General features: G+C 37.2%; 1 protein-coding gene across 1 annotated transcript in view; it reads right to left on the reverse strand.

The window, feature by feature from the left end:
* The window catches only part of GABRA1 (gamma-aminobutyric acid type A receptor subunit alpha1), a 51,099-nt gene that overhangs the window by 19,190 nt on the left and 8,363 nt on the right, over window positions 1-23,546 (reverse strand). The window contains exons 4-6 of the mRNA XM_029052145.2: window positions 12,977-13,044; window positions 7,864-8,084; window positions 6,796-6,878 (exon numbers count right to left, since the gene is read on the reverse strand). Of these exons, the coding sequence (XP_028907978.1) occupies window positions 6,796-6,878; window positions 7,864-8,084; window positions 12,977-13,044 (372 nt within the window). The remainder of the gene's footprint in view (window positions 1-6,795; window positions 6,879-7,863; window positions 8,085-12,976; window positions 13,045-23,546) is intronic.

A 23,546-nucleotide genomic window follows, 5' to 3' on the forward strand; every position in this document is an offset into this window, starting at 1 on the left:
ACTGGAGTTGTTTAAGAAGGGGAGTGACATGCCCAGATCGTTTCTGCAGGAAGATGAGCCGGGCAGCGGAGTGAAGAATAGACCGGAGCGGGGCGAGAGAGGAGGAAGGGAGGTCAGAGAGAAGGCTGACACAGTAGTCTAGCTGGGATATAACAAGAGCCCGTAACAGTAAGGTAGCCGTTTGGGTGGAGAGGAAAGGGCGGATCTTGGCGATATTGTAAAGGTGAAACCGGCAGGTCTTGGTAACAGGATGTGTGGGGTGAACGAGAGAGACGAGTCAAGGATGACACCGATATTGCGGGCCTGAGAGACAGGAAGGATGGTCATGCCATCCACGGTGATAGGGAAGTCTGGGAGCGGACCGGGCTTGGGAGGGAAGATGAGGAGCTCAGTCTTGCTCATGTTGAGTCTTAGGTGGCGGGCCGACATCCAGGTGGAGACGTCCTGGAGACGGGAGGAGATGCGAGCCTGAACGGAGGGGGAGAGGACAGGGGCGGAGATGTAGATCTGCGTGTCATCTGCGTAGAGATGGCAGTCAAAGCCGTGAGAGCGAATGAGTTCACCAAGGGAGTGAGTGTAAATGAATATATCCTCACTCTTCCTAAAGCTTTAAGCTAGGGATTGTACACTGTTTTAAAAATGATTTCATCTGGTATTGTGCCTTTGAAAGAAGTACAGGAAACCAAAAGTCCTTAGTACTGTTCTGTGCACATAGTGAGCACTCAATACATGCCATTGATAACAAAATTTAAATTTTTTAGTTACCCCAATTGTTTTCACTGTTTACTTCAGAAATTGGTTACTTTAACCTCCTTTCTCTTGTCTATCACCAAGCAAAACTATTGAATTAGTACAGAGGTCTTCTGTCTCAATCTGTTGTCCTGAGTGAATATGAGAGTCTTAAAGGTGCCAATGGGTATTCATGGGGACATTCATATACACTTAAGTTTAGGTATTGGCAAAACTGTAACTGCTAGTTATACCCTTTGAAAAGAATTGGTGAACTCTGGCAAGAGCTATTTTGTCTTCATTAATAAAATATGTAGTGTGAGTAAATATATTGCAATGATAACAGATATCAGACAATGGTGAAGATATGCCATTTTTTTTCTTTTTGCAATCCTAAAAATTACCACTTGGGTGTTTTCTTCTCAAGCAAATATTCTGAAAATGGACCCCTCATTGTAGCTGAGCAGAAAATGTTACAAAGTGTTACCTCATTTTAAAATAACTGCAATTAAAATATATCAGCTCATGTAATTAAGTTCTTATCAATTACCACTAAACCCTCTTATACATAATTCAAAACATGGGGACTTCCCTGCTCTTCTTCTCTTGGCAAGTCTACCATAAATAAACTGGTTTAACAATGAAATATAGACTAGTACTGACAACATTTTGTACAGTATGTGTAAGGCAGCTTTTTCCCTAGGTCCTCACTAGGTGTTTCATTAATCTTCACTAGAAGGGTCAGAAGATCAAGCAATGTAACTTTGTTATTCCATTAGAATCAAATTTACAGTTCCTTCAAACAGCGTACTGTCACTGTCAGGGATAGAACACTGAACTGAATGGGCCATTGATTTGTCCAGTAACTGCATTTCTTACGTTCTTATATTTTAATATTCTCAGTGAGAAATTGGGCTATACTTGGAAGATTTTGCCCTATTATAGTCCATCACATTAAATATTTTTTTCCTATGGAATAATTAAATATCATCACTTGAGACAAAGTACACTTGTACCCTCCTCCTGTAGACTGCAAGCTCCCTATGGTTAGGGAATGTCTGTTTTATTATTCTTTTGTACTCTCCCAGTCACTTAATACAGTGCTTTATACCCAGTAAGTGCTTAATAAATATGATTGATTGACTCCCCAACTGCTCTCTTGCCTTTTTGAATGATCTTTATCCCAGTGGAAGTAAAGGGTGGCGATAAACTGACAATTGAATTCTAGTGGGTTGTGGTAAATAAAACATTTCTTTCTGATTATCTGCTTCTGATGATATGACTCCATATGCTAGAAGTCCCATGATAATTTATTTCATAAAATTTCAGTAAATGAAACACCCTCTTGATTAATCCACTAGTTAGAAAGACTTGCCTTTTGTAGTGTGGCAGATCGCTGGAGAGCAAGGGTTATATCCAAAGACAGGGTGTAGGGGACACTTCTTTAATGAAAAATCTTCCATTTTTGTTTTACTTCTCATGAGTTCCTTCTACATTCATGATAACCACATTCTACTTGTACATAATCTGTATTTGTAAAGGTTTCTCAAAATTTCTCATAGTCATGTTTCATTCCCCAAGCACTTAATACAGTGCTCTGCACACAGTAGGCGCTCAATAAATATGAAAGAATGAATTCTGTGAACTCACTCCCAGCATGCCCAATTACAGTTCACAAAACTCATTCTAATTCAGATGCATTAGCTTCATCCGGTTGATTTTGTCAGAGTGAGAGTAGTACAATTATGGCAAGGTAGAAAAGTGTAATCTTCATCAAGGACGGATTTTTCATAAAAGTTCAATTATTGGCTTAGTTGCTAGACTGTCAAAGTTCCCTTCGAGGCATACATAACATTATTTGAGATATCACAAGCTAATTTACACAGGAACAAATAGACAATACTCTGAGTCTGGATAGGATATCATCATGGCCCTTCAAAGCACAATGCTGCATATATCATGTTTTTCTTGTCTCCAACAGTTGCATGAACATTAATTTTATTGAGATATCACTTTCCTGCAGAAATAGGCACAGCAGAAAGAAGTGCCTTTAAAAAAACTGCCAGGAATAGCGTATAGAAGTAGATGTTGTTTTATTTTTGTGAAATGCTACTAGTGACCTTACCTTATACATGCAACTCTTTCAAGCCGCCGAAAATAAGGCATGTTTGTGATTTGTATGCACACTTTGGAATGAGCAATAAAAAAATACCTCTGAAATGCTTAACCCATTTATGAGGCTTTTTTTCATTTTTTTGGCATGGATCAAACTGTTTTGAGGAATTCCAGGGTTGTCCAAATAGCAAATTCAATTTAACATCTTTCCATTATTGAGACCCACTCAATCTTTTTCATTTGTTAACCTTTATTCTGATTTATCACTAAAATTGATTCTTTTAGGCCACTATATGGGTTCTCTTTAATTTCATACATATATACATAAGTATAATAATTTCATATATATATACATAAGTATAATAAGATCGAATAGTGAATGGTGCAGTTTGTAAATGAAATTACTAAGGGAAAAATCCAGGCTTGGATTTAACTACCTGCTATGTGTATTTCCTTCCAGGTATGAAGAATTGAAATAAAAATCCCTTGTGACTAAATAGCCTATCTTTTTCTATCTCTTATTTTTTTCCCTAAAGGATTAAAAAAATTAACTCAATTCTAGGATATGTGATTATTCAAATATTATTTTAGTAAAAATCTGAATAATTTCTGATTAGAAATATTCAACAGTGAAACCTTATCCAAAGTTCTGGCGAAAATGGGATTCCTTTCATAGGTTGTCTGAAAATAAAATAAAAATAAATGTACAAACCAAGCAGATTTTAACTAGGGTCAAGTTTGCCAATTTAAAAGATTCCACATTTTAGAAGATTAACAGACAGTGTTACAGTGGGAATAAATTGCAGAGGTCCCTAATAAAATTGAATTGATTGGGCAGCAAAGTAGCAGATAAGTTTTAACTTGAGCAGTTGAGATGGAATTGATCTAGAAAAAAAACAGTCCCTACTTCAACCATCTGATGATGGGCCTGAGTGATCATTGTTCTCTGTTCCTTCAAATTGTTGGTCTATTGTGAGATACAACTAAAAAGCCAAAAAAATTCAGGGCATTATCTTGAAGGTTATATAAAATAAAATGCAATTCGTCATTTTGTCATTTTATAAAAGTCATGAGGGCATCTGGAATACAGTTTATGGTTCTTGTCTCTGGATGTTAACAGACCACATTAGCATTAGAGAGGATACAGAGAAGGGAACAAAAATCGCTAAAGGTCATCAGAACAATGGGAGAAAAAGTTTGAAGATGGTGGCTTCAAAAGGCATTTTTTAATCTAGTGATTGGTAATCATATGGAATTCATTATCATATTATGTTCTCTAAGTTTAAAAAAATCAATATATTCCAGGGATGTTTATATTCATTAGGAGGTCCCATATGGACTATAGTGCTTCCCCAAAACACAGAGATTATTTTCTTGTTGACTGTGCATTATAATAATAATGGTGGTGATGGTATTATCTGCTTACTATGTGTCAAGCACTGCTCAAAGCACTGGGGTAGATACAAGCTAATTAGGTTGTATAAAGTTCCTGTCCTACGTGGGGCTCACAGTCATAATCCCCATTTAACAGATGAGGTAACTGAGGCACAGAGAAGTCAAGTGACTTGCCCAAGGTCACATAGGCAGGTGGTGGAGCTGGTCCCTCTGACCCCAGGACCATATTTTATCAACTAGGCCATGATGAAAAATGATCTTGTACTTATCTACAAATGCATTACTATTATTATTGTTATCATTAAACTTAAATACTATGTACCAAACATTGTACTAAGCACTGGGGTAAATAGAAGATCATCAGCTTGGACACAGTCCCTGTTCCACAAGAGCTCACAGTCCAAGTAGGATTTAATCTCATTTTATAGATAAGGGAACTGAAAAATGAAGAAGTTAAATGACTTGGCCAAGCTCAGACAGTAGACAAGGGACAGGCAGTATCTCTGACTCCTAGGCCTATGCTCTTACACTAGGCCACACTGTTTCCCTAAAATGCATAGAGGTGGGGTTTTTTTCCCCAGTATTACATCTACAGGGATAGGCATTGGAAGAGCATCCCCTAATTTGCTAATAGCATTCTCTCAAAACTATATTGTATGAACATTGTATAAAATAATTGATTGCACTAACATGAAAGTTGGTGATGTAGAGGCAATTTTTAGGGATTTGAGATGGTACATCCATGCTATTATGATATATTTGAAGAACTGTGAGCTCATTGTTAGGTGGGGATTGTCTCTGTTGCCCAACTGTGCACTCCAAGCTCTTAGTACAGTGCTCTGCCCACAGTAAGTGCTCAATAAATATGATTGAATGAATGAATTCTTTAGTGTCTTGCAGATGAGTTGTTTTTCTTCCACAAGAGATGGTTGAGTAGAATTCTGCTAGAAAACAAGAAGGGAAAGTAGCCCAGGTTGCTGCTGGAAACAGGCAACACTAGATAATGGTCTCAGAGAACTGCCAAACAAAAAAAGGAACAGGTCTAGAAGTCAGAGAACCTAAATTTTAATCCTGACTCTGCCAATTGCTTGCTGCAAGACCATGGCCAAATCGCTTAACTTCTCTGTGCTTCAGTTTCTGAGAAATGGGGATTAGGGCACAGACCTGGAGTCAGAAGTACCTGGATTCTAATCACAGCTCTGTCACTCATCTGCTGTATAACCTGGGACAAGTCACTTAACTTCTCTATACCTTAGTTATGTCATTTGTAAAATGGGGATTAAAATTGTGAGCATCTTGTGAGACAGGGACTTTCCCAGTACTTAGAACAGTGCTGGACACATACTAAGCACTTAACAAATATCATCATTATTAGCACTTGTTCTCCTTCCTGTTTAGACAGAGCCCCATGTGTGCAAGGTCTATGTATGATCTAATTAACTTGTATCAGTCCCAGAGCTTAGAACAATAATGGCACATATATAGTAAGCACTTAACAAATGCTACTTAAAAAAAAAGGAAAGCCCTTTCCTGGAACTAGAACCCCATTAGCAAGAATCTGTCAAGCATCTGCTGGCCTATTCTGTGCAAGGATATCCCTGAGCCTTCCTCCCCCCACTCTCCCTATAAGAACATCCATATCTGGCCATAGCCCATAGCGAATATAGGAAAGGAAGAAACACCTGTGGGAATAACACAGTTCTGGTTTAGAGAAATATTTGCTTTTGTCCAAATTTAAAGCAGTTGACTGTAAAAGGTTATTGGAGGTCAAAAGTAGGACTTCAGAAGTTGGGACTTGGGGTTTATAATGCTTATTGTAATTAATAAATTCCTTAAAATTATGTAGTCTTTCCCAAGGTCTAATTTAAATATATGTGATTTTGGTGCCACAGTGTCTTTTTTGGAATTTATAACTATGTCCACCCAATCAGAGTATTTAAAACCTTATCAGACAATTTACTGAAACTGGAATACATCCAAGATTATGTTCTGTGGGCTGTCAAAGTTTTTGTGCACCTATTGAAAAATATGAATATTATACAGAAAGTCCCTGAATATAAATGAAAATGCAATTTCCATATTCACTTAGGTTAAAACATTGGTTGAGAGATATTGTCACCAATACCATTTTCATGTCAAAAGTCATGACAACAAAAGTTTGTTGTAACAATAATGATAATTAGGTGGTTTTGTGTTATAGATAGAGAGATTTTTGTCTTACCATATCTATGTAATAAATAATACACAGTTCTTGAATTCTTGCTTATGGTTCCTAACCATAAATTTTATTCACTGGTATTCTTATGTGGAACTTTTTTATAGTTGTTACAATCCTCAAACAACAGACGGGGAAAGGTATGGGATATAAAATATAAGTAGTTTCACCCAGACTCAGAACAAGGTTTCAATGACACATTTATGTACAATCACTTATTTAAATATTCCAGAGTAACTTTTCACCATTATATAGCTTCAGCCTTAACTGTGGGATTAGTTCTTTTGTTAGAATCTTAAATGTTAAAAGGATATAATCAAGTAACAAATGAAGTCACTTACAACTTCCAAATTTCAATGGACAGGCATGAGCATCCATTGGAAAGTCTTCCAAGTGCATTGGGCATTCTGCTCGCACGGTCAGTCTTCAGCAGATTTGGAGGCAGATAAAAGATGTATTAGAACTTTGCAGATTCAGAATAAAATAATTTACATTTCCTATATGCTCTTCATGTACAGGTTACAAGGACTATTTAATAGATCTGAAAAGCAGCACTCTTTAAAATCATAAAGTAGTTTGAAATGGATCACAAAAATCTGTCACACTTTTCAAATTGTTGGTGATATTTTGTTAATAGGATTCATATTGTTTGTGAGCAGTCAAGCATTACCCATTAGTAAGGAATACTCTAGTCACCACAGAATTAGAGTTAGACAAAAATGATTTAGGCTAATGTTGAGAGTCTTGAAATATAGTTTATCATTAATGATGGATTGGAAAACATTATGGATGTTATAGAAGAAAGAAAAGTAGATGTGAAGGTAGGGAACTACCAGTTAGGAGCTGTAAGGACATTTTGAAATTTACAGGATATCAGCAATAACCTGGACATGTTGATAGTTTTGCTGGGCCTCATCACACATGTGAATACATTTGTCATCTTGTCCTTGTTTTGGATGTTTTAGTTGCATTTTGTTTTTAATTGGAGCCCATACACATGTCCCAATTCTCGTCAGCTGGACCTAAAATGTGAAGCATCTTTTCAAGCTTTTTATCGTAGTTTGAATCCCAGTGAATAGAAGGGTAGGAGATGTTGTAGTGTAGTAAACAGTTCGATAAAGACAATATAGAATTCTTTTTCAAGGTGAATATAGGCACACTGAATTCAGCATTGCTCTTTATTCCTTCTAGAATATGTTTGCTGTGAGCAGAGAATCTACCTACCCACTCTCCCAAGCATGAGATATTACCATTTTTCTTAAAATTTTCATCAACAGCTAATGAATTGAGATCTACAGTGGAAAAAATTATTTAATGTGGAACTGCAGAACTATAAAGTTTTGTTTTTAACTAAAATGTAAGATTAAAAAGTATTTATCACTGACAAATACATGCACCCTAACTCTTACCTCATGGTATAAAGTAGAGTCCCATCCTCTGTAATTCGTAAAAGCTTATTAGGCATAGTCATATTGTGGGCCACTGATTTCTTTCCATTGTGGAAAAAAGTATCAGGCGTCCAAATTTTACTGGCCATTAGGTTATTTAATCGTAGCACTGTCATTGGTCCTTTGAATTTTAGTCTCTCATCTTTCCAGCTTTGACGGAAAAATACATCTATTGTATATTCCTAGGTAGATAAAAAATGGCACACTTTCAATATAACATGCTTTTGCAAGTCAAATATCCTTCAAATAGAACTTTCATTCAATGTCTGAATGGGATCATGTGAATGAATACCAACTACTTGACTATTGAACATATTGCTCCAACGAGAAAAGATGGCAAAGATCAGAGAACATAGGTGGCCCTGTGCACACCAATAGCACTATTGGCATAAATTGCTTTATGGCTCCCAAAGTCTCTATAACTGGAGAAAACTTCATCTGTCATTTATAACAGAAGACTTGGTCAATTAAAGTGAGAGAATTATGAAATGCTGCCATGGCCATCAACTTGGTCATTCAACCCTGTGTTAGTTTTCTGGCTTTAAACACTTCTTCTTATGACATTTTTTAAAATTACACACTAGATAAACTGTATTCCTTCCTCTCCTCCACAATCCACCTTCTGCTCTTCACGAGAGGAGCTGGGTACTCTTTTAGAGCCACAATATCATGGAGCCTACAGCATACATGTTAATTATCAGCCTTTGGGCAGAGGTAGGTTGGCTCACACCTTAATAGTCCCAGACAAGTGAAATAATCCTAACTTTAGAGTTGTTCAGAAAAGTAGATTCTATAATCTCTAAAGACCTTTTAAACGGTTGCTCACTTCATAGGCCATTATTTCTTCTGTGTTGATCATACGTAATCATTCCTATTCTAGTTCATGCCTGTTTTGTTTTTGTTTTATTTTCTTCTTGTAGGTACAGTGGATATTTAGCAGATCCAGGGCCTTGTGAACATTTTTGTATGTAGATGATGCAAGTAAGAAAGCTAGAAATATATAATAATAATAATAATAATTTTAGCATTTGTTAAGCGCTTACTATGTGTCAAGCACTGTTCTAAGTGATGAGGAAGATACAGGACAATCAAGCCAGAAACAGTCTCTGTCCAACACAGGGTTCATATTATAAGTAGGAATGAGTATAAGTATTGAATCCCAATTTTACAGATGAGGTTACTGAGGCACAGAGAAGTGAAATGACCTGCCCTAGGTCACACACATCAGGCACATGGATCAGCCAGGATTAGAACCCATATCCTCTGACTCCCAGACCTGTGCTCTTTCCATTAGACTATACTGCTCCTCTAAAAAGTTCAATGTCATTCGAAATTATATACGTCCATCTTAAATTATTGGAGAAAATACTATTTTCCACATGACAGCCTACCGGGTAAATAATTTGGTAATCTGTAAACATTCAAAGAGAGTTACTAGATATTGAAATTCAAAAGGTTAAAGTATATAATCATGGTGTACCTGATACTGTGACATTCATTCAATAGTATTTATTGAGCGCTTACTATGTGCAGAGCACTGTACTAAGCACTTGGAGTGAACAAGTCGGCAACATTAAAGTTGGTACCACATGCTCTATTAATTAGTAGAGTCTTGTTAGAACATATCCCAGGTAGAGATGTGTGTGTGTGTGTGTGTGTGTGTGTGTAGAGGACAAGAGAAGGGTGAAAAATGTACATACAAATTATCCAGAATTAAAATCTGGTAACCTTTTAAGAGAAGGTTACATTAGAAGGTGGCATATAAATTTAAAGGACCAGGAAGGATTAAAGACAATATTCAGTTTTTTCTATTCCTTATTTTGAGTCAAAAAGTGTGTACTGTAGTACCCATATTATGTCATCACGTATGACCTCTGCAGCAGATTGCGGCACTACTCTTGGCTTTGCTGCACAGTCTTCTTGGCAATGGCTTCCACACTTTTTGCATAGGTAATTTCCTAAGAAATTCCTATCATATGGATTATTGGAATTTCAGCACAACCACTGACAACCTGGTAACATCTGGATAAATGGAATCCTGTGTGAGAGTTATTTCATAAGTATTGATTTTAAATCCTCTAGACTGTGAGCTCACTGTGTGCATGGAATGTGTTTATTACCTCTGTTGCATTGCATTCTCCCAAGTGCTTATTACAGTGCTCTGCACATAGGAAGCACTCAATAAATACGATTGATTGATTGATTGATTGAAATCACTAATAGAAAACCACCTGCAAGTATTTTATAAGAATATAACATGAAAGCCTTTGAAAAAACTGAATATGCAACAGTGAATTTTAAGCCTCTTGTGTCTCCACTGTCACACAACAAAGCCAAGCAATGTCTGAATTAGGTTTTTTCCTGTGCCATACTCTCCTTAAATTTTTTGATCCGAGTTAAGGAAAAGGGGGCATGTGGAAAAACATGTTTCCTTCGCAACTCCAAGGTTTACTTATTTCTTGCTATCATGCAATCCAAGGTTTACTGATTTCTTGTTACTACAAAACTCAGAGCCCAAACCTCCATTCAAGTTCACCTATATAAAGGAATATTAGGCATTATTAATATAGCATTTACAGGTGTTTAGTGAAAATAATTCTATTTAAAGGAGTTTCCTGAAAATTATTCCTGATTCTGGATTAAAACACTATTGACCTTCATGTTCAAAGTCTCAATTTTCTGTACTAGTCTCAATTATTTGTATCCATGTGTAGCGCATGGATAATTGGAATCCACAGAAAATTAAAAACTTTGTTTTACCCAATAATTTTACTCAGTAAAATTTCAACCTCTTCCCCCACCAAATATTTTGTTCAAATCACTTTGATTTTCCCTTCCAATATCCTACACCAAAAAAAAAAAAGAAAGTGAAAGATTTTATTTAAGGGAAGAGGGAAAAGGAAAGTATGTACAGTGGGGGGGACATGATATAATTAAAGGAAAGGTGTAGGGATCATTTTTAGTAAAAGAAGAGAAGAGTAATGATCTTGAGGATCACGTTAATGAGCCATGCTATCCATGTCTGTAGAAAGCAGTTTGGAGAGGTAGGGCTCCAGTCAATTAGTAAATCAATGATATTTAATGAGTTTCTACTGTGGGCAGAGCACCGTATGAGAGTGCGTAGATGCATTCCCTAACCAGAAGGATACTGTAGCCTAGAGGGGGAGACAGACATTAATAATGCCTAAGGAAATGGTCTGTTCTCAAGAAAATATGGCCTGTTTTTGCAGGGATACTAAAACATGGCTTTTGGGTTTTTGTTTACATTTCCTATATATTTATAAATAGACAGTTTAGACAATTGTTCATTCCCATCTGAATTATTAAATGCTCATTAAATACTATGGTAAACTTGAATCCATTTGATTGAACTGTCTGAATGCTTTTATCTGAACAAAGTACAGAGGTAATCATTAACTTGATGAATACTGAATGGTTTATGAACACATTTTAAGGCACTGTCTGATTTTTCATGCTTGAAGTTCCTTGTTAAAATCGAGTTATAGAGTCTTCTGAAGTTCCTCATTTTCAATATGCTTTCATTACTCAAACAATTTTTCTGGGACTATAGCACTATATACTATATTTTGGGTGATGATTCCTGCCATACTCCATTCCTTGGCTGGTTCCCATCAAATAAATTGCAATCTTAGTTATTAAAATGATGTAAGAAGTTTCCAAGAGTGGCTATGAGTCCTAAAAAGAAAAACTCATCTCGTGAGTTAAATCTCAATTATTTTAGATAAAAATAAAAGGACATGAGACCATTGTTGACAAGCCAGAGTTGAGTGCTTTATTGAATGGTATTTAAATCCTTACTATGTGCCAGGTTCTCTACTGAGAAGCAGTGTGGCTCAGTGGAAAGAGCGCAGGCTTGGGAGTCAGAGGTCACGGGTTCTAATCCCGGCTCTGCTGCTGGTCAGCTGTGTGACCTTGGGCAAGTCACTTAACATCTCTGTGCCTCAGTTCCTTCATCTGTCAAATGGGGATTAAAACTGTGAACCCCACGTGAGACAACCTGATCACCTTGTATCCCCCAGCGCTTAGAACAGTGCTTTGCACACAGTAAGTGCTTAACAAATACCACAATTTTTACTAAATGCTGTTATAGGTACTTAGGTAAGGAACTGATAGTCAATCTTTGGAAGCGCAAATGAGCTGTCCCTGAACAGCCTTCCATCTAGAGCAGTTCTTGCTCATCAATAGATCAATCAATCATATTTACTGAGCACTTACTGAGCTGGCAACCCAAAATCATGTTAGACAACACACTCCATGGAACTAGGCAACTATGGAAATTAATAAGACTATTACTGTATATATGGCCAGGGAATCGAAACAGATCCGTCTTCACTATCAATTTCTCAACTGTCAAATCACTATCGCGGAAGGAGAAAACATGACTTATCTTGCACATGGTTTTAAAGATGCATTTGTTCATTATCTTCTTGTCCTGACTTCTTTGTCTCAATGTCTATATGATGGGAAAAGGGTCTTCTTAAAAATACAGTTTTTTGCTGCGCTTTCCCTTGGACTTACCTTTAGTAAATAGTTTACCTTTAGTAAATAGTTTTGGTTTTTTTAGTAAGTAGTATAATAATTCATTTTTACTCTTTGATTAATGAAGATACCTTCTCCTTCTAATTAGATTCGTGTGCAAATCACTGAACTATATTACTATATTACTTTTTATCACCATGTTTTCTTTATTACTCAAATTAAAGATTAAAGAAATATGACCTCTGCCTCGAAATATGTCTACTATTTTGAGAAAAGCATGTTAATGTTTACAAAATTAAGAAATAGACATATTCTTTCGTATGCCACAATGCCAATATAGGAAATCAGTATGATCCATTATCAGAGTTCTCATCTGATCATTTAACTACTCTCAAATTTAAAATTATGCAATAGTAGTACTCTACTTCACAGTTCAAACTGGCATTATTGAATAGCAAATGCTAATGAATGGATCAAGACACTGTAGTTGTCATGGCTGCTTCTTGTAATGGAAAAAAATTGTTTAAACCATTCCATGTTCCAAGGAAAGTAAAGGGGGTGCTATGTCACTTACCATATCATGGTCTGAAACTGGTCCAAAACTGGTAACAAAGATGTCAGTCTTTACTTCAGTTACACGTTCTGATGAAGCAGGAAATTGGGACAGTGAGTTTCTATCAACAGTTCCCGTAGATCTTATTGCCACATACACATAACCCAATGAGAAACTTTTCGGCTTTGATTAGCTATGGCTAAACTGTCCATAGTGTAGTTCTGATAAATTACTACTTGCCCACGAAATTTCCCAGGTAATAATTTTCAGCAGTGAAGAGTGTCTGAATATGTTATATTGAATACTTTGTGCCTTGTGATGAATGACAATTCAAGACACTTTTTGGAGAATACAGAAATAATTCATAATGGATATACTTTTATAGCAATATGAAAATTATTTCACATCATAATAGAAATAATAATAACAGAAATAAATCACTACAGTCATTTCAATAATTCTGTTTAGAAATATTTGTCAATTGAGTCTAATTCTTCGAGTTTCCAAGTGTATTAGTAAAGAGTAATAATAATGATAATTGTGTTATTTGTTAAGTACTAGTGTAAATTACCTGCCAGGCACTGTACTAAATGGTGGGGTAGATACAAGATATTTGGGTTGGCCACAGTCCCTGTCCCAGATAGGGCTCACAGTATTAATTCCTATTTTACAGAATAGAAAATTAAGTCATAGAGAAATTAAGTGTCATGTCTAAGTCACACAGCAAATGGAGGAGCTGGGATTAGAACCCAGGTCCTCTGACTCCCAGGCCCATGCTCCTTCCACTAGGGCATGCTGCTTCCCTGTGAGACAACAAGAAAATTTTGATACTTGTCAATAGCTTATACAATATGTACATATAAAAGATATAGTGTTCCAGGACTTCTATCATCAAATCCAAATAGAAACATTTCAGCCTATACACGTGTCAATCTGCTTTGAATGGAAATTGTTTTCAATATTTTACATCTGTGGTTTTATATTTAGTAGAGAATGGTACCCATCTTCTCCTTGGGACAGTCTGGTTTAACATGAATTAGCCTCTTCCAAGCTGATAAAAAAAATTATGACACAGAAATTGTTCATTTAATTGAACTAATTCCAAGTTCGACTTGATATTATTTTATTGGTCCCCAGTGGCATATATAATACTCAATAAACAGAATTTACTGTAACTCTGTAAGAACTCTAACATAAACAAAGACAATATGACACAAATTCACGAGACCTGCCAGAAATTCAGTATCAGCTTTTGAAAGGGAAATATTCAATATTAAAATCTGGAAATAATACATATGTCTGTGTATTTGGTTGTGCTATGTTTATTTGGTTCTTAGTAATGACAATTTGGACTAAAGAAACCTTTAATTTTGGCTTCATAGTCAACTGTCTATGCTCAGTGTACAGTATAAAACCATGGATGTAATATATTGAAAACAATTTCCATTCAAAGCAGATTGACACCTATATAGGTTGAAATGTTTCTATTTGGATTTGCTGCTAGAAGTCCTGGAACACTATATCCTTTATATGTACATATTTATAAACTATTGACAAGGCAAAATTAATTTGTTTGAATCAATTTGATCAATTTTGTTTGAAAGCATTATATTGGCTAAATAAATTTAAGGGTTCTCTGGACACCTATTGTCTCCACTCTAATCTTAGAATTTCCTAGGAAAACATAAAAACTAAGTCAACAAAATTACACCATATGATTATAACATGAGAGAAAGAGTTAATGTGACTCATGAAATAAGATCTTAATTCCCACCTGACCCTAAATGCAGCAAAGCAACACTGAGTTTTTGTCTCATACTACTAGTACCACATTCTTTTATTAAATTACTTAAACAGTTCCTTAATTTATTGAATTGTTCCTTGAAAGCACAGTAGGTCCCATTTTGAACCTGCACTGCATTTGGATAATCCAAAATGACAGTCAGTTTTTAAGAACAGCCTTTGAGAGAGTATACCTCATAGTAGGCTCCACAGAACTATGCATTTTGCATCAGTGGGGTTGGTTATTTTGTTTCACTACCAAGTAGAGTGTTTGGGGACTGTAGAATCCATGGAGAAGTGTGTGACTTGCTTCATAAACATTTACAGATTAGAATACAAAGTGTAAAAAAAAAAACACCAAAAAACCTTTTGATGACCCTTTGAAGCTCTAGAGGAGGTGGAGGGATTATCAATTATATCAATTTTATATAAAAAATAAATGTGCATCTATTGTCATCAGGAAAATACTATGATGCATCTATGTTATAACAGATATTGAAACTCATTGACTTTACTAGGGTTCTGAACCACAGCAGCTATTTTCATGGGGAAAAAAATCAGATGCAGTTTATTTTAGTAATGTGTTTGGGTATATTGACTTGAGACCCTAAAATCCTCAATCCATTTTCAAAGGTATGAGAATGTCTAAGGCCTTCTTGTTAATTGCTTTTTAAAATACTTTAGATGATTCAGTCTCCTATTTCCAAACCTGTGTGCATATAGGAAGCAGATTTATATTGCCTGACTCATATAGCTGAGCTATCCACTGAATCGAGGTCAACCATTTTATTTATTTTTAATTTTGTAGCAGAAAAACCCAAATACAAGATTGAGCAAAATCATCGTCGTCAAATCTGTCCTTAGAACTCAGCCTATATAGCCAGAGACAACATAGAAATTTCCCTTCCCAGAAATAAGAAGATCTGAACTTTTGTTTAGGAACAAATAACTACAATTTTCCATTCCCTCTTTGCCTCTAGGGAACATCCACTTGGATGTTCTGTCACAACTCAATTCAATATACCAAAAGTGAATTATCTTCCCAAATCACTCCTCCTTCTAATTTTTCTATCCCTGTCGATATCGCCCTCTACCTCCTGTCACAAAACCACACTGTCATTCAGTACTCACATTCTGTCAACAGATAACCCTTGACAATTCTCACTTCTAAACTATTTCCTGGATCTACCCGTTCCTGGGTCCTCAAAGAGCTACCCACCTGGTTCAACTTCTTGTTATGTTATGGTTAGACTGCTGAATCACCCTCTTCACTGGTCTCCGGGCATTAAGGCTCCCCAGTTTTATTCATTTACTGTACTGTATAAGTCCGGGAATGTTGCAAAGGAAGAACCATTGGAATTTAGCAGTAGATTTAATATGAGGTCTGAAAGTGAGAAGTTGAGGATGACACCAAGGTTCCAGTCTTCTAGGTCGGGGGGATTGTGGTGTTATCAACAGAAAAGGTATAGGAGTAGTTGAGGATGGCACCAAGTAGTGAGGATGTGGGAAGGCGGCCTTTGAGGGGGTTAATGCTCTTACCATAGTCTCCAATAGGGCCTTGCATCCCTGGTTTACCCCAGGGCCTGGAAGAATGGCAAAAAATTCCCAACTCCCTAAAGGAAGGGAATGTATCTAATGTGTCAGATCAGTGCTTTGAACCCAATAGACACTTGGTAAAGCTAATAAAGCACTTTCTAGCAATAAGAAATCATAACAGTAGATCTTTGCAGACATTTAGTTCTTTCAAGGAAAAGGATGTTTTAATATTGTGAATTAAAAATATGCGGAATTAAACATGCTTTGAGGATGACAAGGATTTAGAACGGTAATAGCAGTGAAAAAGTTTTTCCAATGTTTTTGCTGCTTTCTAAAAGCTGAGAGTTAAGACAGTACATAAAATCAAGCAACAGTTCATACATAATATATAACATAACATTTCATCATTATTTTCCTAAAATCAAATGGAAATATATGCTGGATGGTGGAATTAGTTTATTGGTAGTGCTGTTTCCTACTGCTTAAAAATATGATAGTGCATTTCAAAATATGGCATGAAGTTTTGATGCACTCAGATCGTCATAATAATGCTGAAGTACATTCATATACACATTTTATCTAATTTTATTTGGATGTAAATTGTATGACTACATCCTGATAAGTTTTCTAGAACAATATATTCTTTTTAAAAAATGTGTATTTGTTAAGCACTTATTAGGTACTAGGCAAATTGTAAATCCTGGAATAGATACAAGATAATCAGGCTTTGACTACTATCTCACGCAGATGACACACAGATCTACATCTCCGCCCCTGTCCTCTCCCCCTTCCTTCAGGATCGCATCTCCTCCTGCCTCCAGGATGTCTCCACCTGGATGTCGGCCCACCACCTAAAACTCAACATGAGTAAGACTGAGCTCCTCATCTTCCCTCCCAAACCCGGTCCTCTCCCAGACTTCCCTATCACCGTGGATGGCACGACCATCCTTCCCGTCTCTCAGGCCCGCAATCTCGGTGTCATCCTTGACTCGTCTCTCTCGCTCACCCCACACATCCTATCCGTTACCAAGACCTGCCGGTTTCACCTTTACAATATCGCCAAGATCCGCCCTTTCCTCTCCACCCAAACGGCTACCTTACTGTTACGGGCTCTTGTTATATCCCAGCTAGACTACTGTGTCAGCCTTCTCTCTGACCTCCCTTCCTCCTCTCTCGCCCCGCTCCAGTCTATTCTTTACTCCGCTGCCCGGCTCATCTTCCTGCAGAAACGATCTGGGCATGTCACTCCCCTTCTTAAACAACTCCAGTGGTTGCCTATCAACCTCCGCTCCAAACAAAAACTCCTTACTCTAGGCTTCAAGGCTCTACATCACCTTGCCCCTTCCTACCTCTCCTCCCTTCTCGCTTTCTACCGCCCTCCCCGCACGCTCCGCTCCTCCGCGGCCCACCTCACTGTCCCTCGGTCTCGCCTATCCCGCCGTCGACCCCTGGGCCACGTCCTCCCGCGGTCCTGGAACGCCCTCCCTCCTCACCTCCGCCAAACTAATTCTCTTTCCCTCTTCAAAACCCTACTTAAAACTCACCTCCTCCAAGAGGCCTTCCCAGACTGAGCTCCCCTTCTCCCTCTACTCCCTCTACCACCCCCCCTTCACCTCTCCGCAGCTTAACCCTCTTTTCCCCCCATTTCCCTCTGCTCCTCCCCCTCTCCCTTCCCATCCCCTCAGCACTGTACTCGTCTGCTCAACTGTATATATTTTCATTACCCTATTTATTTTGTTAATGAAATGTACATCGCCTTGATTCTATTTAGTTGCCATTGTTTTTACAAGATGTTCTTCCCCTTGACTCTATTCATTGCCATTGTTCTTGTCTGTCTGTCTCCCCCGATTAGACGGTAAGCCCGTCAAATGGCAGGGACTGTCTCTATCTGTTGCCGACTTGTTCATTCCAAGCGCTTAGTACAGTGCTCTGCACATAATAAGCGCTCAATAAATACTATTGAATGAATGAAAGGTTGGGCACAGTCTATGTCCCACTGCTTTAACCTCCATTTTATAGATGATGTAACTGAGGCACAGAGACATTAAGTGTCTTTCCAAGGTCACACAGCAGACAAGCAGAGAAATTGGGATTAGAACCTAGATCTTCTTACTTCTGCAGCCAGTCAGTCAATAGAATTTATTGAGTGTCTACTGTGTGCAGAGCACTATACTCAGACACATTCCCTTCCTACAATGAGCTTAGAGTCTAGAGGGGAAGACAGACATTAATATAAATAAATAAAATTACAGAAAAGTACATAAGCGCTGTGGAGCTGGGAGGGAGAATGAATAATGGGAGCAAGCAAGAACGATGCAGAAGGGAGTGAGAGAAAGGCAAAAGAGAGTTTAGTCAGGGAAAGCCTCTTGGAGGAGATGTGTCTCCAATAAGCCATACTGCTTCACTCATTTGTGAGTAATTTTCTTTTTCGAATTAGATAGTAACAATAATAGTAACAATAAAGACTGTGGTATTTGCTAAGTGCTTACTATGTACCAGGCACTGTATTAAGTGTTGAGGTAGATACAACATAATAGAGTTGGACATAGTCCCTGTCCCACATGGAACTCACAGTCTTAATCCCTATTTTACAGATGAGGAAACTGAGGCACAGAGAAGTTAAGTGACTTGTTCAACATCACATAGCAGACAAGTGACAGAGCTTGGATTAAAACCCAGGTCCTCTAACTTCCAGGCCCGTGCTTTTTCCACCAGGCCACACTTCTTCTCTTCTTCTCCACTGTCATCTTCTCTATTACCCTCATTGTTTCCATTCTCTTTTTCATTATCCTTATCCTCAATTATTCTGGTCCTTATTTTGTAAGAGAATCATTCCCCAAAAGCCACAACCCCTCATTTTGGCATTCTATACAGTTCTCCAGATATTTTAAGAGGTGCATGACCACAGCATTTATCTTAAACCATTTCCCCTATCTGTAATTTATTTTAATGTCTGTTCTCCATCTAGAATCTAAGATCCTTGCTACTCTATTGAATGGTTTCTTCCCAAGGCTTAGTACAGTGGTCTGCAAGCAGAAAGTACTCAATAAATACCATTTATAGATTGATTCTTTCTAGGTTTCCAGTTAATTTATTAGTAAGGTTATTTTCTAAATTGTATCCCAAGTGCAGTTATTCCAGCCGAGGAGGGACACAAGACTACCTCCCTGCAGAGAAAACCAAAAGGGGAAATTATGTCACTATTATCTTATAATGATCTGGCCAAAAGCTTTAAGTGAATCAGTTTCTCCATCTCCCTCTTCACTGTCCTTCTTCTACTTCTTCTTTCCATCTTCATCCTCTCTAACACCCCCCTCATTCTTTCCATTCTCATCCTCATTACCTGCATCCTCAATCATCCTGATCCTATCCTTTAAGAGAACCACTCCCCAAAAGCCACAGTGCAATTCTAGCATCCCAGGGTAGTTACTCATAGGACAAGCAGACATGTCAAGGGGTTCGAAGAATTGCCCCTTACTGGGGACAGGGCTATCCTATGATCATCTTGCACTGGGGCCCACATCAAGAATCCCTTGACCTATGGACTGTGGTCATGAGAGACCACAATGTCCGTCAAACTCCTTTTCAACCTCCTCCCATATCCGGTACTCGTTCCTGGTTCTGATCCCGATTCATTCATTCAATCGAATATATTGTACACTGTACTAAGCACTTGGAGTGTACAATTCAGCAACAGAGAGACAATCCCTGCCCAACAATGGGCTCACAGTCTAAAAGGGGGAGAGAGATAAAGCAAAACAAGTAGTCAGGCATCAATACGATGAGGGACTTAGGTGAATGGGGGCACTTCTGAAGGGAGCCTGATATTTTGGGGTGTATCAGTCCCATGGCACACATGCATGTAACAAGGACAGGGCCAAACAGATATGAATTCAACATTCTTCATAAGTGATAAAGGTAGAGTTACTACTTCATCTTCTTTCCTATCTTTCAAGTCTTGAAAAATAGAGTGGGAAGCTTCATAATGTAGCTAAGGAAGATGTCTAATCTTTGATAGACTTTTCAACAAGCATTCTTTCTAATCAATCATATTTTTGTATTTCAAATATAAATAGGTGACCATGATTTAAGCCATCAGTTGTGACCAGTTTCCAAATTGGGTAATGAAAATTCAGAATTGATAAGGTTCTCTACAACTATAAGGGAATCACAGCATACCCATTTCTGCCAAGAAACATACAATCTCCAGCAGACTTATTTAAGGATTTGTCCTCTCTTGAGCTAAAAGGGTTCAGGAAAATCACAGGACCTGGTAGTTAGATCCCATTTGTACATTGACCGCCTAAATATAGGACACTGAGAACAAGTAATTTCATTAACTCTGAAGGAAAATGCATCCATATGCTTTGTACTACAAAGGAGATTCACACTGAATTATTTTACTTGGTCCAAGATTATGTATACATTTTTGCTCACCACTTGCTAAATATACTAGGAACTTGTCATCCTTGTGAACCAGCAAATTACCAAAGCAGTTCACAACCACCACCAAAGGTATTTATTGAGCACTTACCGTTTGCAGAACGCTATACTAAGTGCTTAGACAAGTACAACACAAGCAGAGTAAAATTTCTGGGCTCATTAGCTACAAGTAATTATTGTAATGGTTATACAATTCCATTTTTGCAAGCCGGATGCTTCAAAAGGTTCTCTAGGCTGAAATTTTAACCAGTGAATTGTAGTTGCTGTTGGTTTGCTTTAATTTTAATGGTATTAGGGCAAACAGGATCTTAAAAGATAGAACTCAGTGTTATGGATTGATATGGAGATAACCAAAGTGAGAGATTTTCGATTAGGAGCCAGGCATTGTATCAAGTTCTGGGATAGATACAAATTGATTAGGAAGAGGCAACCCCTGTTCAATATGGGACTCAGAGTCTCAAGGGAAAAGAGAACAGATATTGAATCTCCATTTTTCAGATATAGGAATGGACTGCACCTGAAAGGTGAGGAATTATAGAATATTGACATTGGCTGCTGATTCTACTTGGTATAGTGCTGTAAAATCCAGCAGTTCTCTGTGAGGGTTCTAGAATTAACTGTGGCACTGTCTATGGAAAGCAAGAACTGCCCACTGCATTCTTCATTTGGTCAGAATTGTGCATATTTTCTAAATATACTGGGAATTTGCTATATATATAATATACTGGCAATTCCTGAGAAACCTCATACATATCTCTCCACCCTGTACCTCTAATACCTCTCTTCTGCCTAATCTATGGATATAGGCATATACTCCTCTAAACACTTTGGTATTTACCCCACTACCAGTCCTGTGGGACGTATGCATATATTCTTTATGCTTCCTTCCCTACTTATAATTTATTTTAATGCCTGTTTCCCCAGTAGATTGTTCACTCCTTTACTGCAGGAATTGTGTCTAATAGTGATGATAATAGTGTTAAGCACTCACTATGTGCCAAACACTGTATATCTCACCAGAGTAGATCCAAAATAATCATGTTGGACATAATCCCTGCCTATAACCTATTGTACTCTCCAAGTGCTTAGTGAAGTGCTCTGTGACAATAAGCACTTAATATTTACTCGTGATTGATTGATTGACTTGGTTTAGCCCTTGCTTCTAGGCCAGTAAAAATTCCTAACTTACTGATGATTAGTGTCAGTGTTTTTAAATCTTACACTAATCCTCTCCTGATACAATCTGAACCCATTCTATTTGGTCCCCTGAGGATTTGGAGAAATCTTCATCTTGCAAATGTACGTCTGAGCAAGATTGACATCACTGAATTTAAACCTTTCCTCTTGCAAAATTTCAGGTCACTCCTTCTTAATTTCAGATTAACTTCTAATATTTTCCCTCTTTCACTTTACTGTCTGTGTTTTTCTAAATGATTGTAAGCTGTTTTAATCCTTCTATTATTGTATCTCTTGATTGTTTTATCTGCCCATGAATTCTCATTTTAATTTCAAAATTACATTATTAATAGTGTTTTAAATCCTCTATATTCAGCCTCTGGATAAATGCATTAAAAGAAAAAGAAACAAGATAATGCTACTCTGTTGAACCACATCATGGGTTCAGAAATAAATATTAATAATGCCTTCTTTTGGTAAGAGTGGTTTCACTTTCCCAAAATGCTTTTACATCAATCTTATTTTATCTTCATAACATCCCTGGGATGTAGGGAAGGAGAAGAATTACTAGCCCTATCTCATAGATGAGGAAACAGAGGATTACTAGCCCTATCTCATAGATGAGGAAACAGAGGCCTAGAAAGGTGAGGACTTCCACAAGGTCACACAGCAGGCCAGTGAGAGCAGTAGAATTGGAACCCTGGTCTCCCTACTTCCAGTTCCATGTTTTATCCAGGAGACCATACTACCTTTAAATAGAAGCTTGTAAATCAAGGCATAATCACTTTAAAGTGCTGAAGAAAATGTTGGTGAATCAAGTTTATTTTAATAAATCAATTTGTAGGATTTTGGAGAGAAGTACAGTATTCCATCTAGTTGAGACTCCTTAAAACCCCAATTAGCTATTCATAGGTTCAATTCCAAACGGTCAATTTGTTTCCTTTTAGAAAAAATGCCTTCTGAAAGGAGGTGATCGATAACCCAAGCTCATTCAGGACTATAGATCTGACTCTGAATCTTAAAGCCATTCTGTTTAATCTAGTATTTCTTAAAGTGTCCACTTTAAAACTGTTGTCCAGAGGAAAAAAGCAAAGAGGTTAAAAATTTGGAAAAATCTGTTAAATCTGCTTTCATCTCTATAAAATCATTTAAAACTGATTACAAAACTATGCATTAACAAAGTCGGTTAAGGATTCATTAATATAAACTTTGTGTTTTTATTTTTACAGTGTAAGGATACTATAGAGATGTATATAAATCCTTATATTCGATGCTTGTTCTAAAAACGTATCTTTCTACCTGACACTTAGTTTCTTGATTAAAAAGCTAGTAGTTTCTTGAATTTTTAGGACAAATCTTTTCTTTTTGAAAATCAAGAGGCTGAATCAAAAAGTAGCTTATATTCATACACCCAGCTTTATTTTGGATCTGATTGAATTGATTTTGTAAACAACCTCAATATCCTAGTGACCTTGGAACTTAATTCCTCTTTCGATCATTTCTTTCCCAGCTCAATCCCCCCGACTTTTTCTTCAACCACAATAAAAAAATAAACAAAACTGTACACGTGCTAGGTACTTATTATATATATATATATATATAATATCATTGATGTATTAAAAAGGAGATATTAGTAATGAATGGATATGCAAGC

The sequence above is a fragment of the Ornithorhynchus anatinus genome, chromosome X1, assembly GCF_004115215.2.
Source record: "Ornithorhynchus anatinus isolate Pmale09 chromosome X1, mOrnAna1.pri.v4, whole genome shotgun sequence".
Lineage (NCBI taxonomy): Eukaryota > Metazoa > Chordata > Mammalia > Monotremata > Ornithorhynchidae > Ornithorhynchus > Ornithorhynchus anatinus.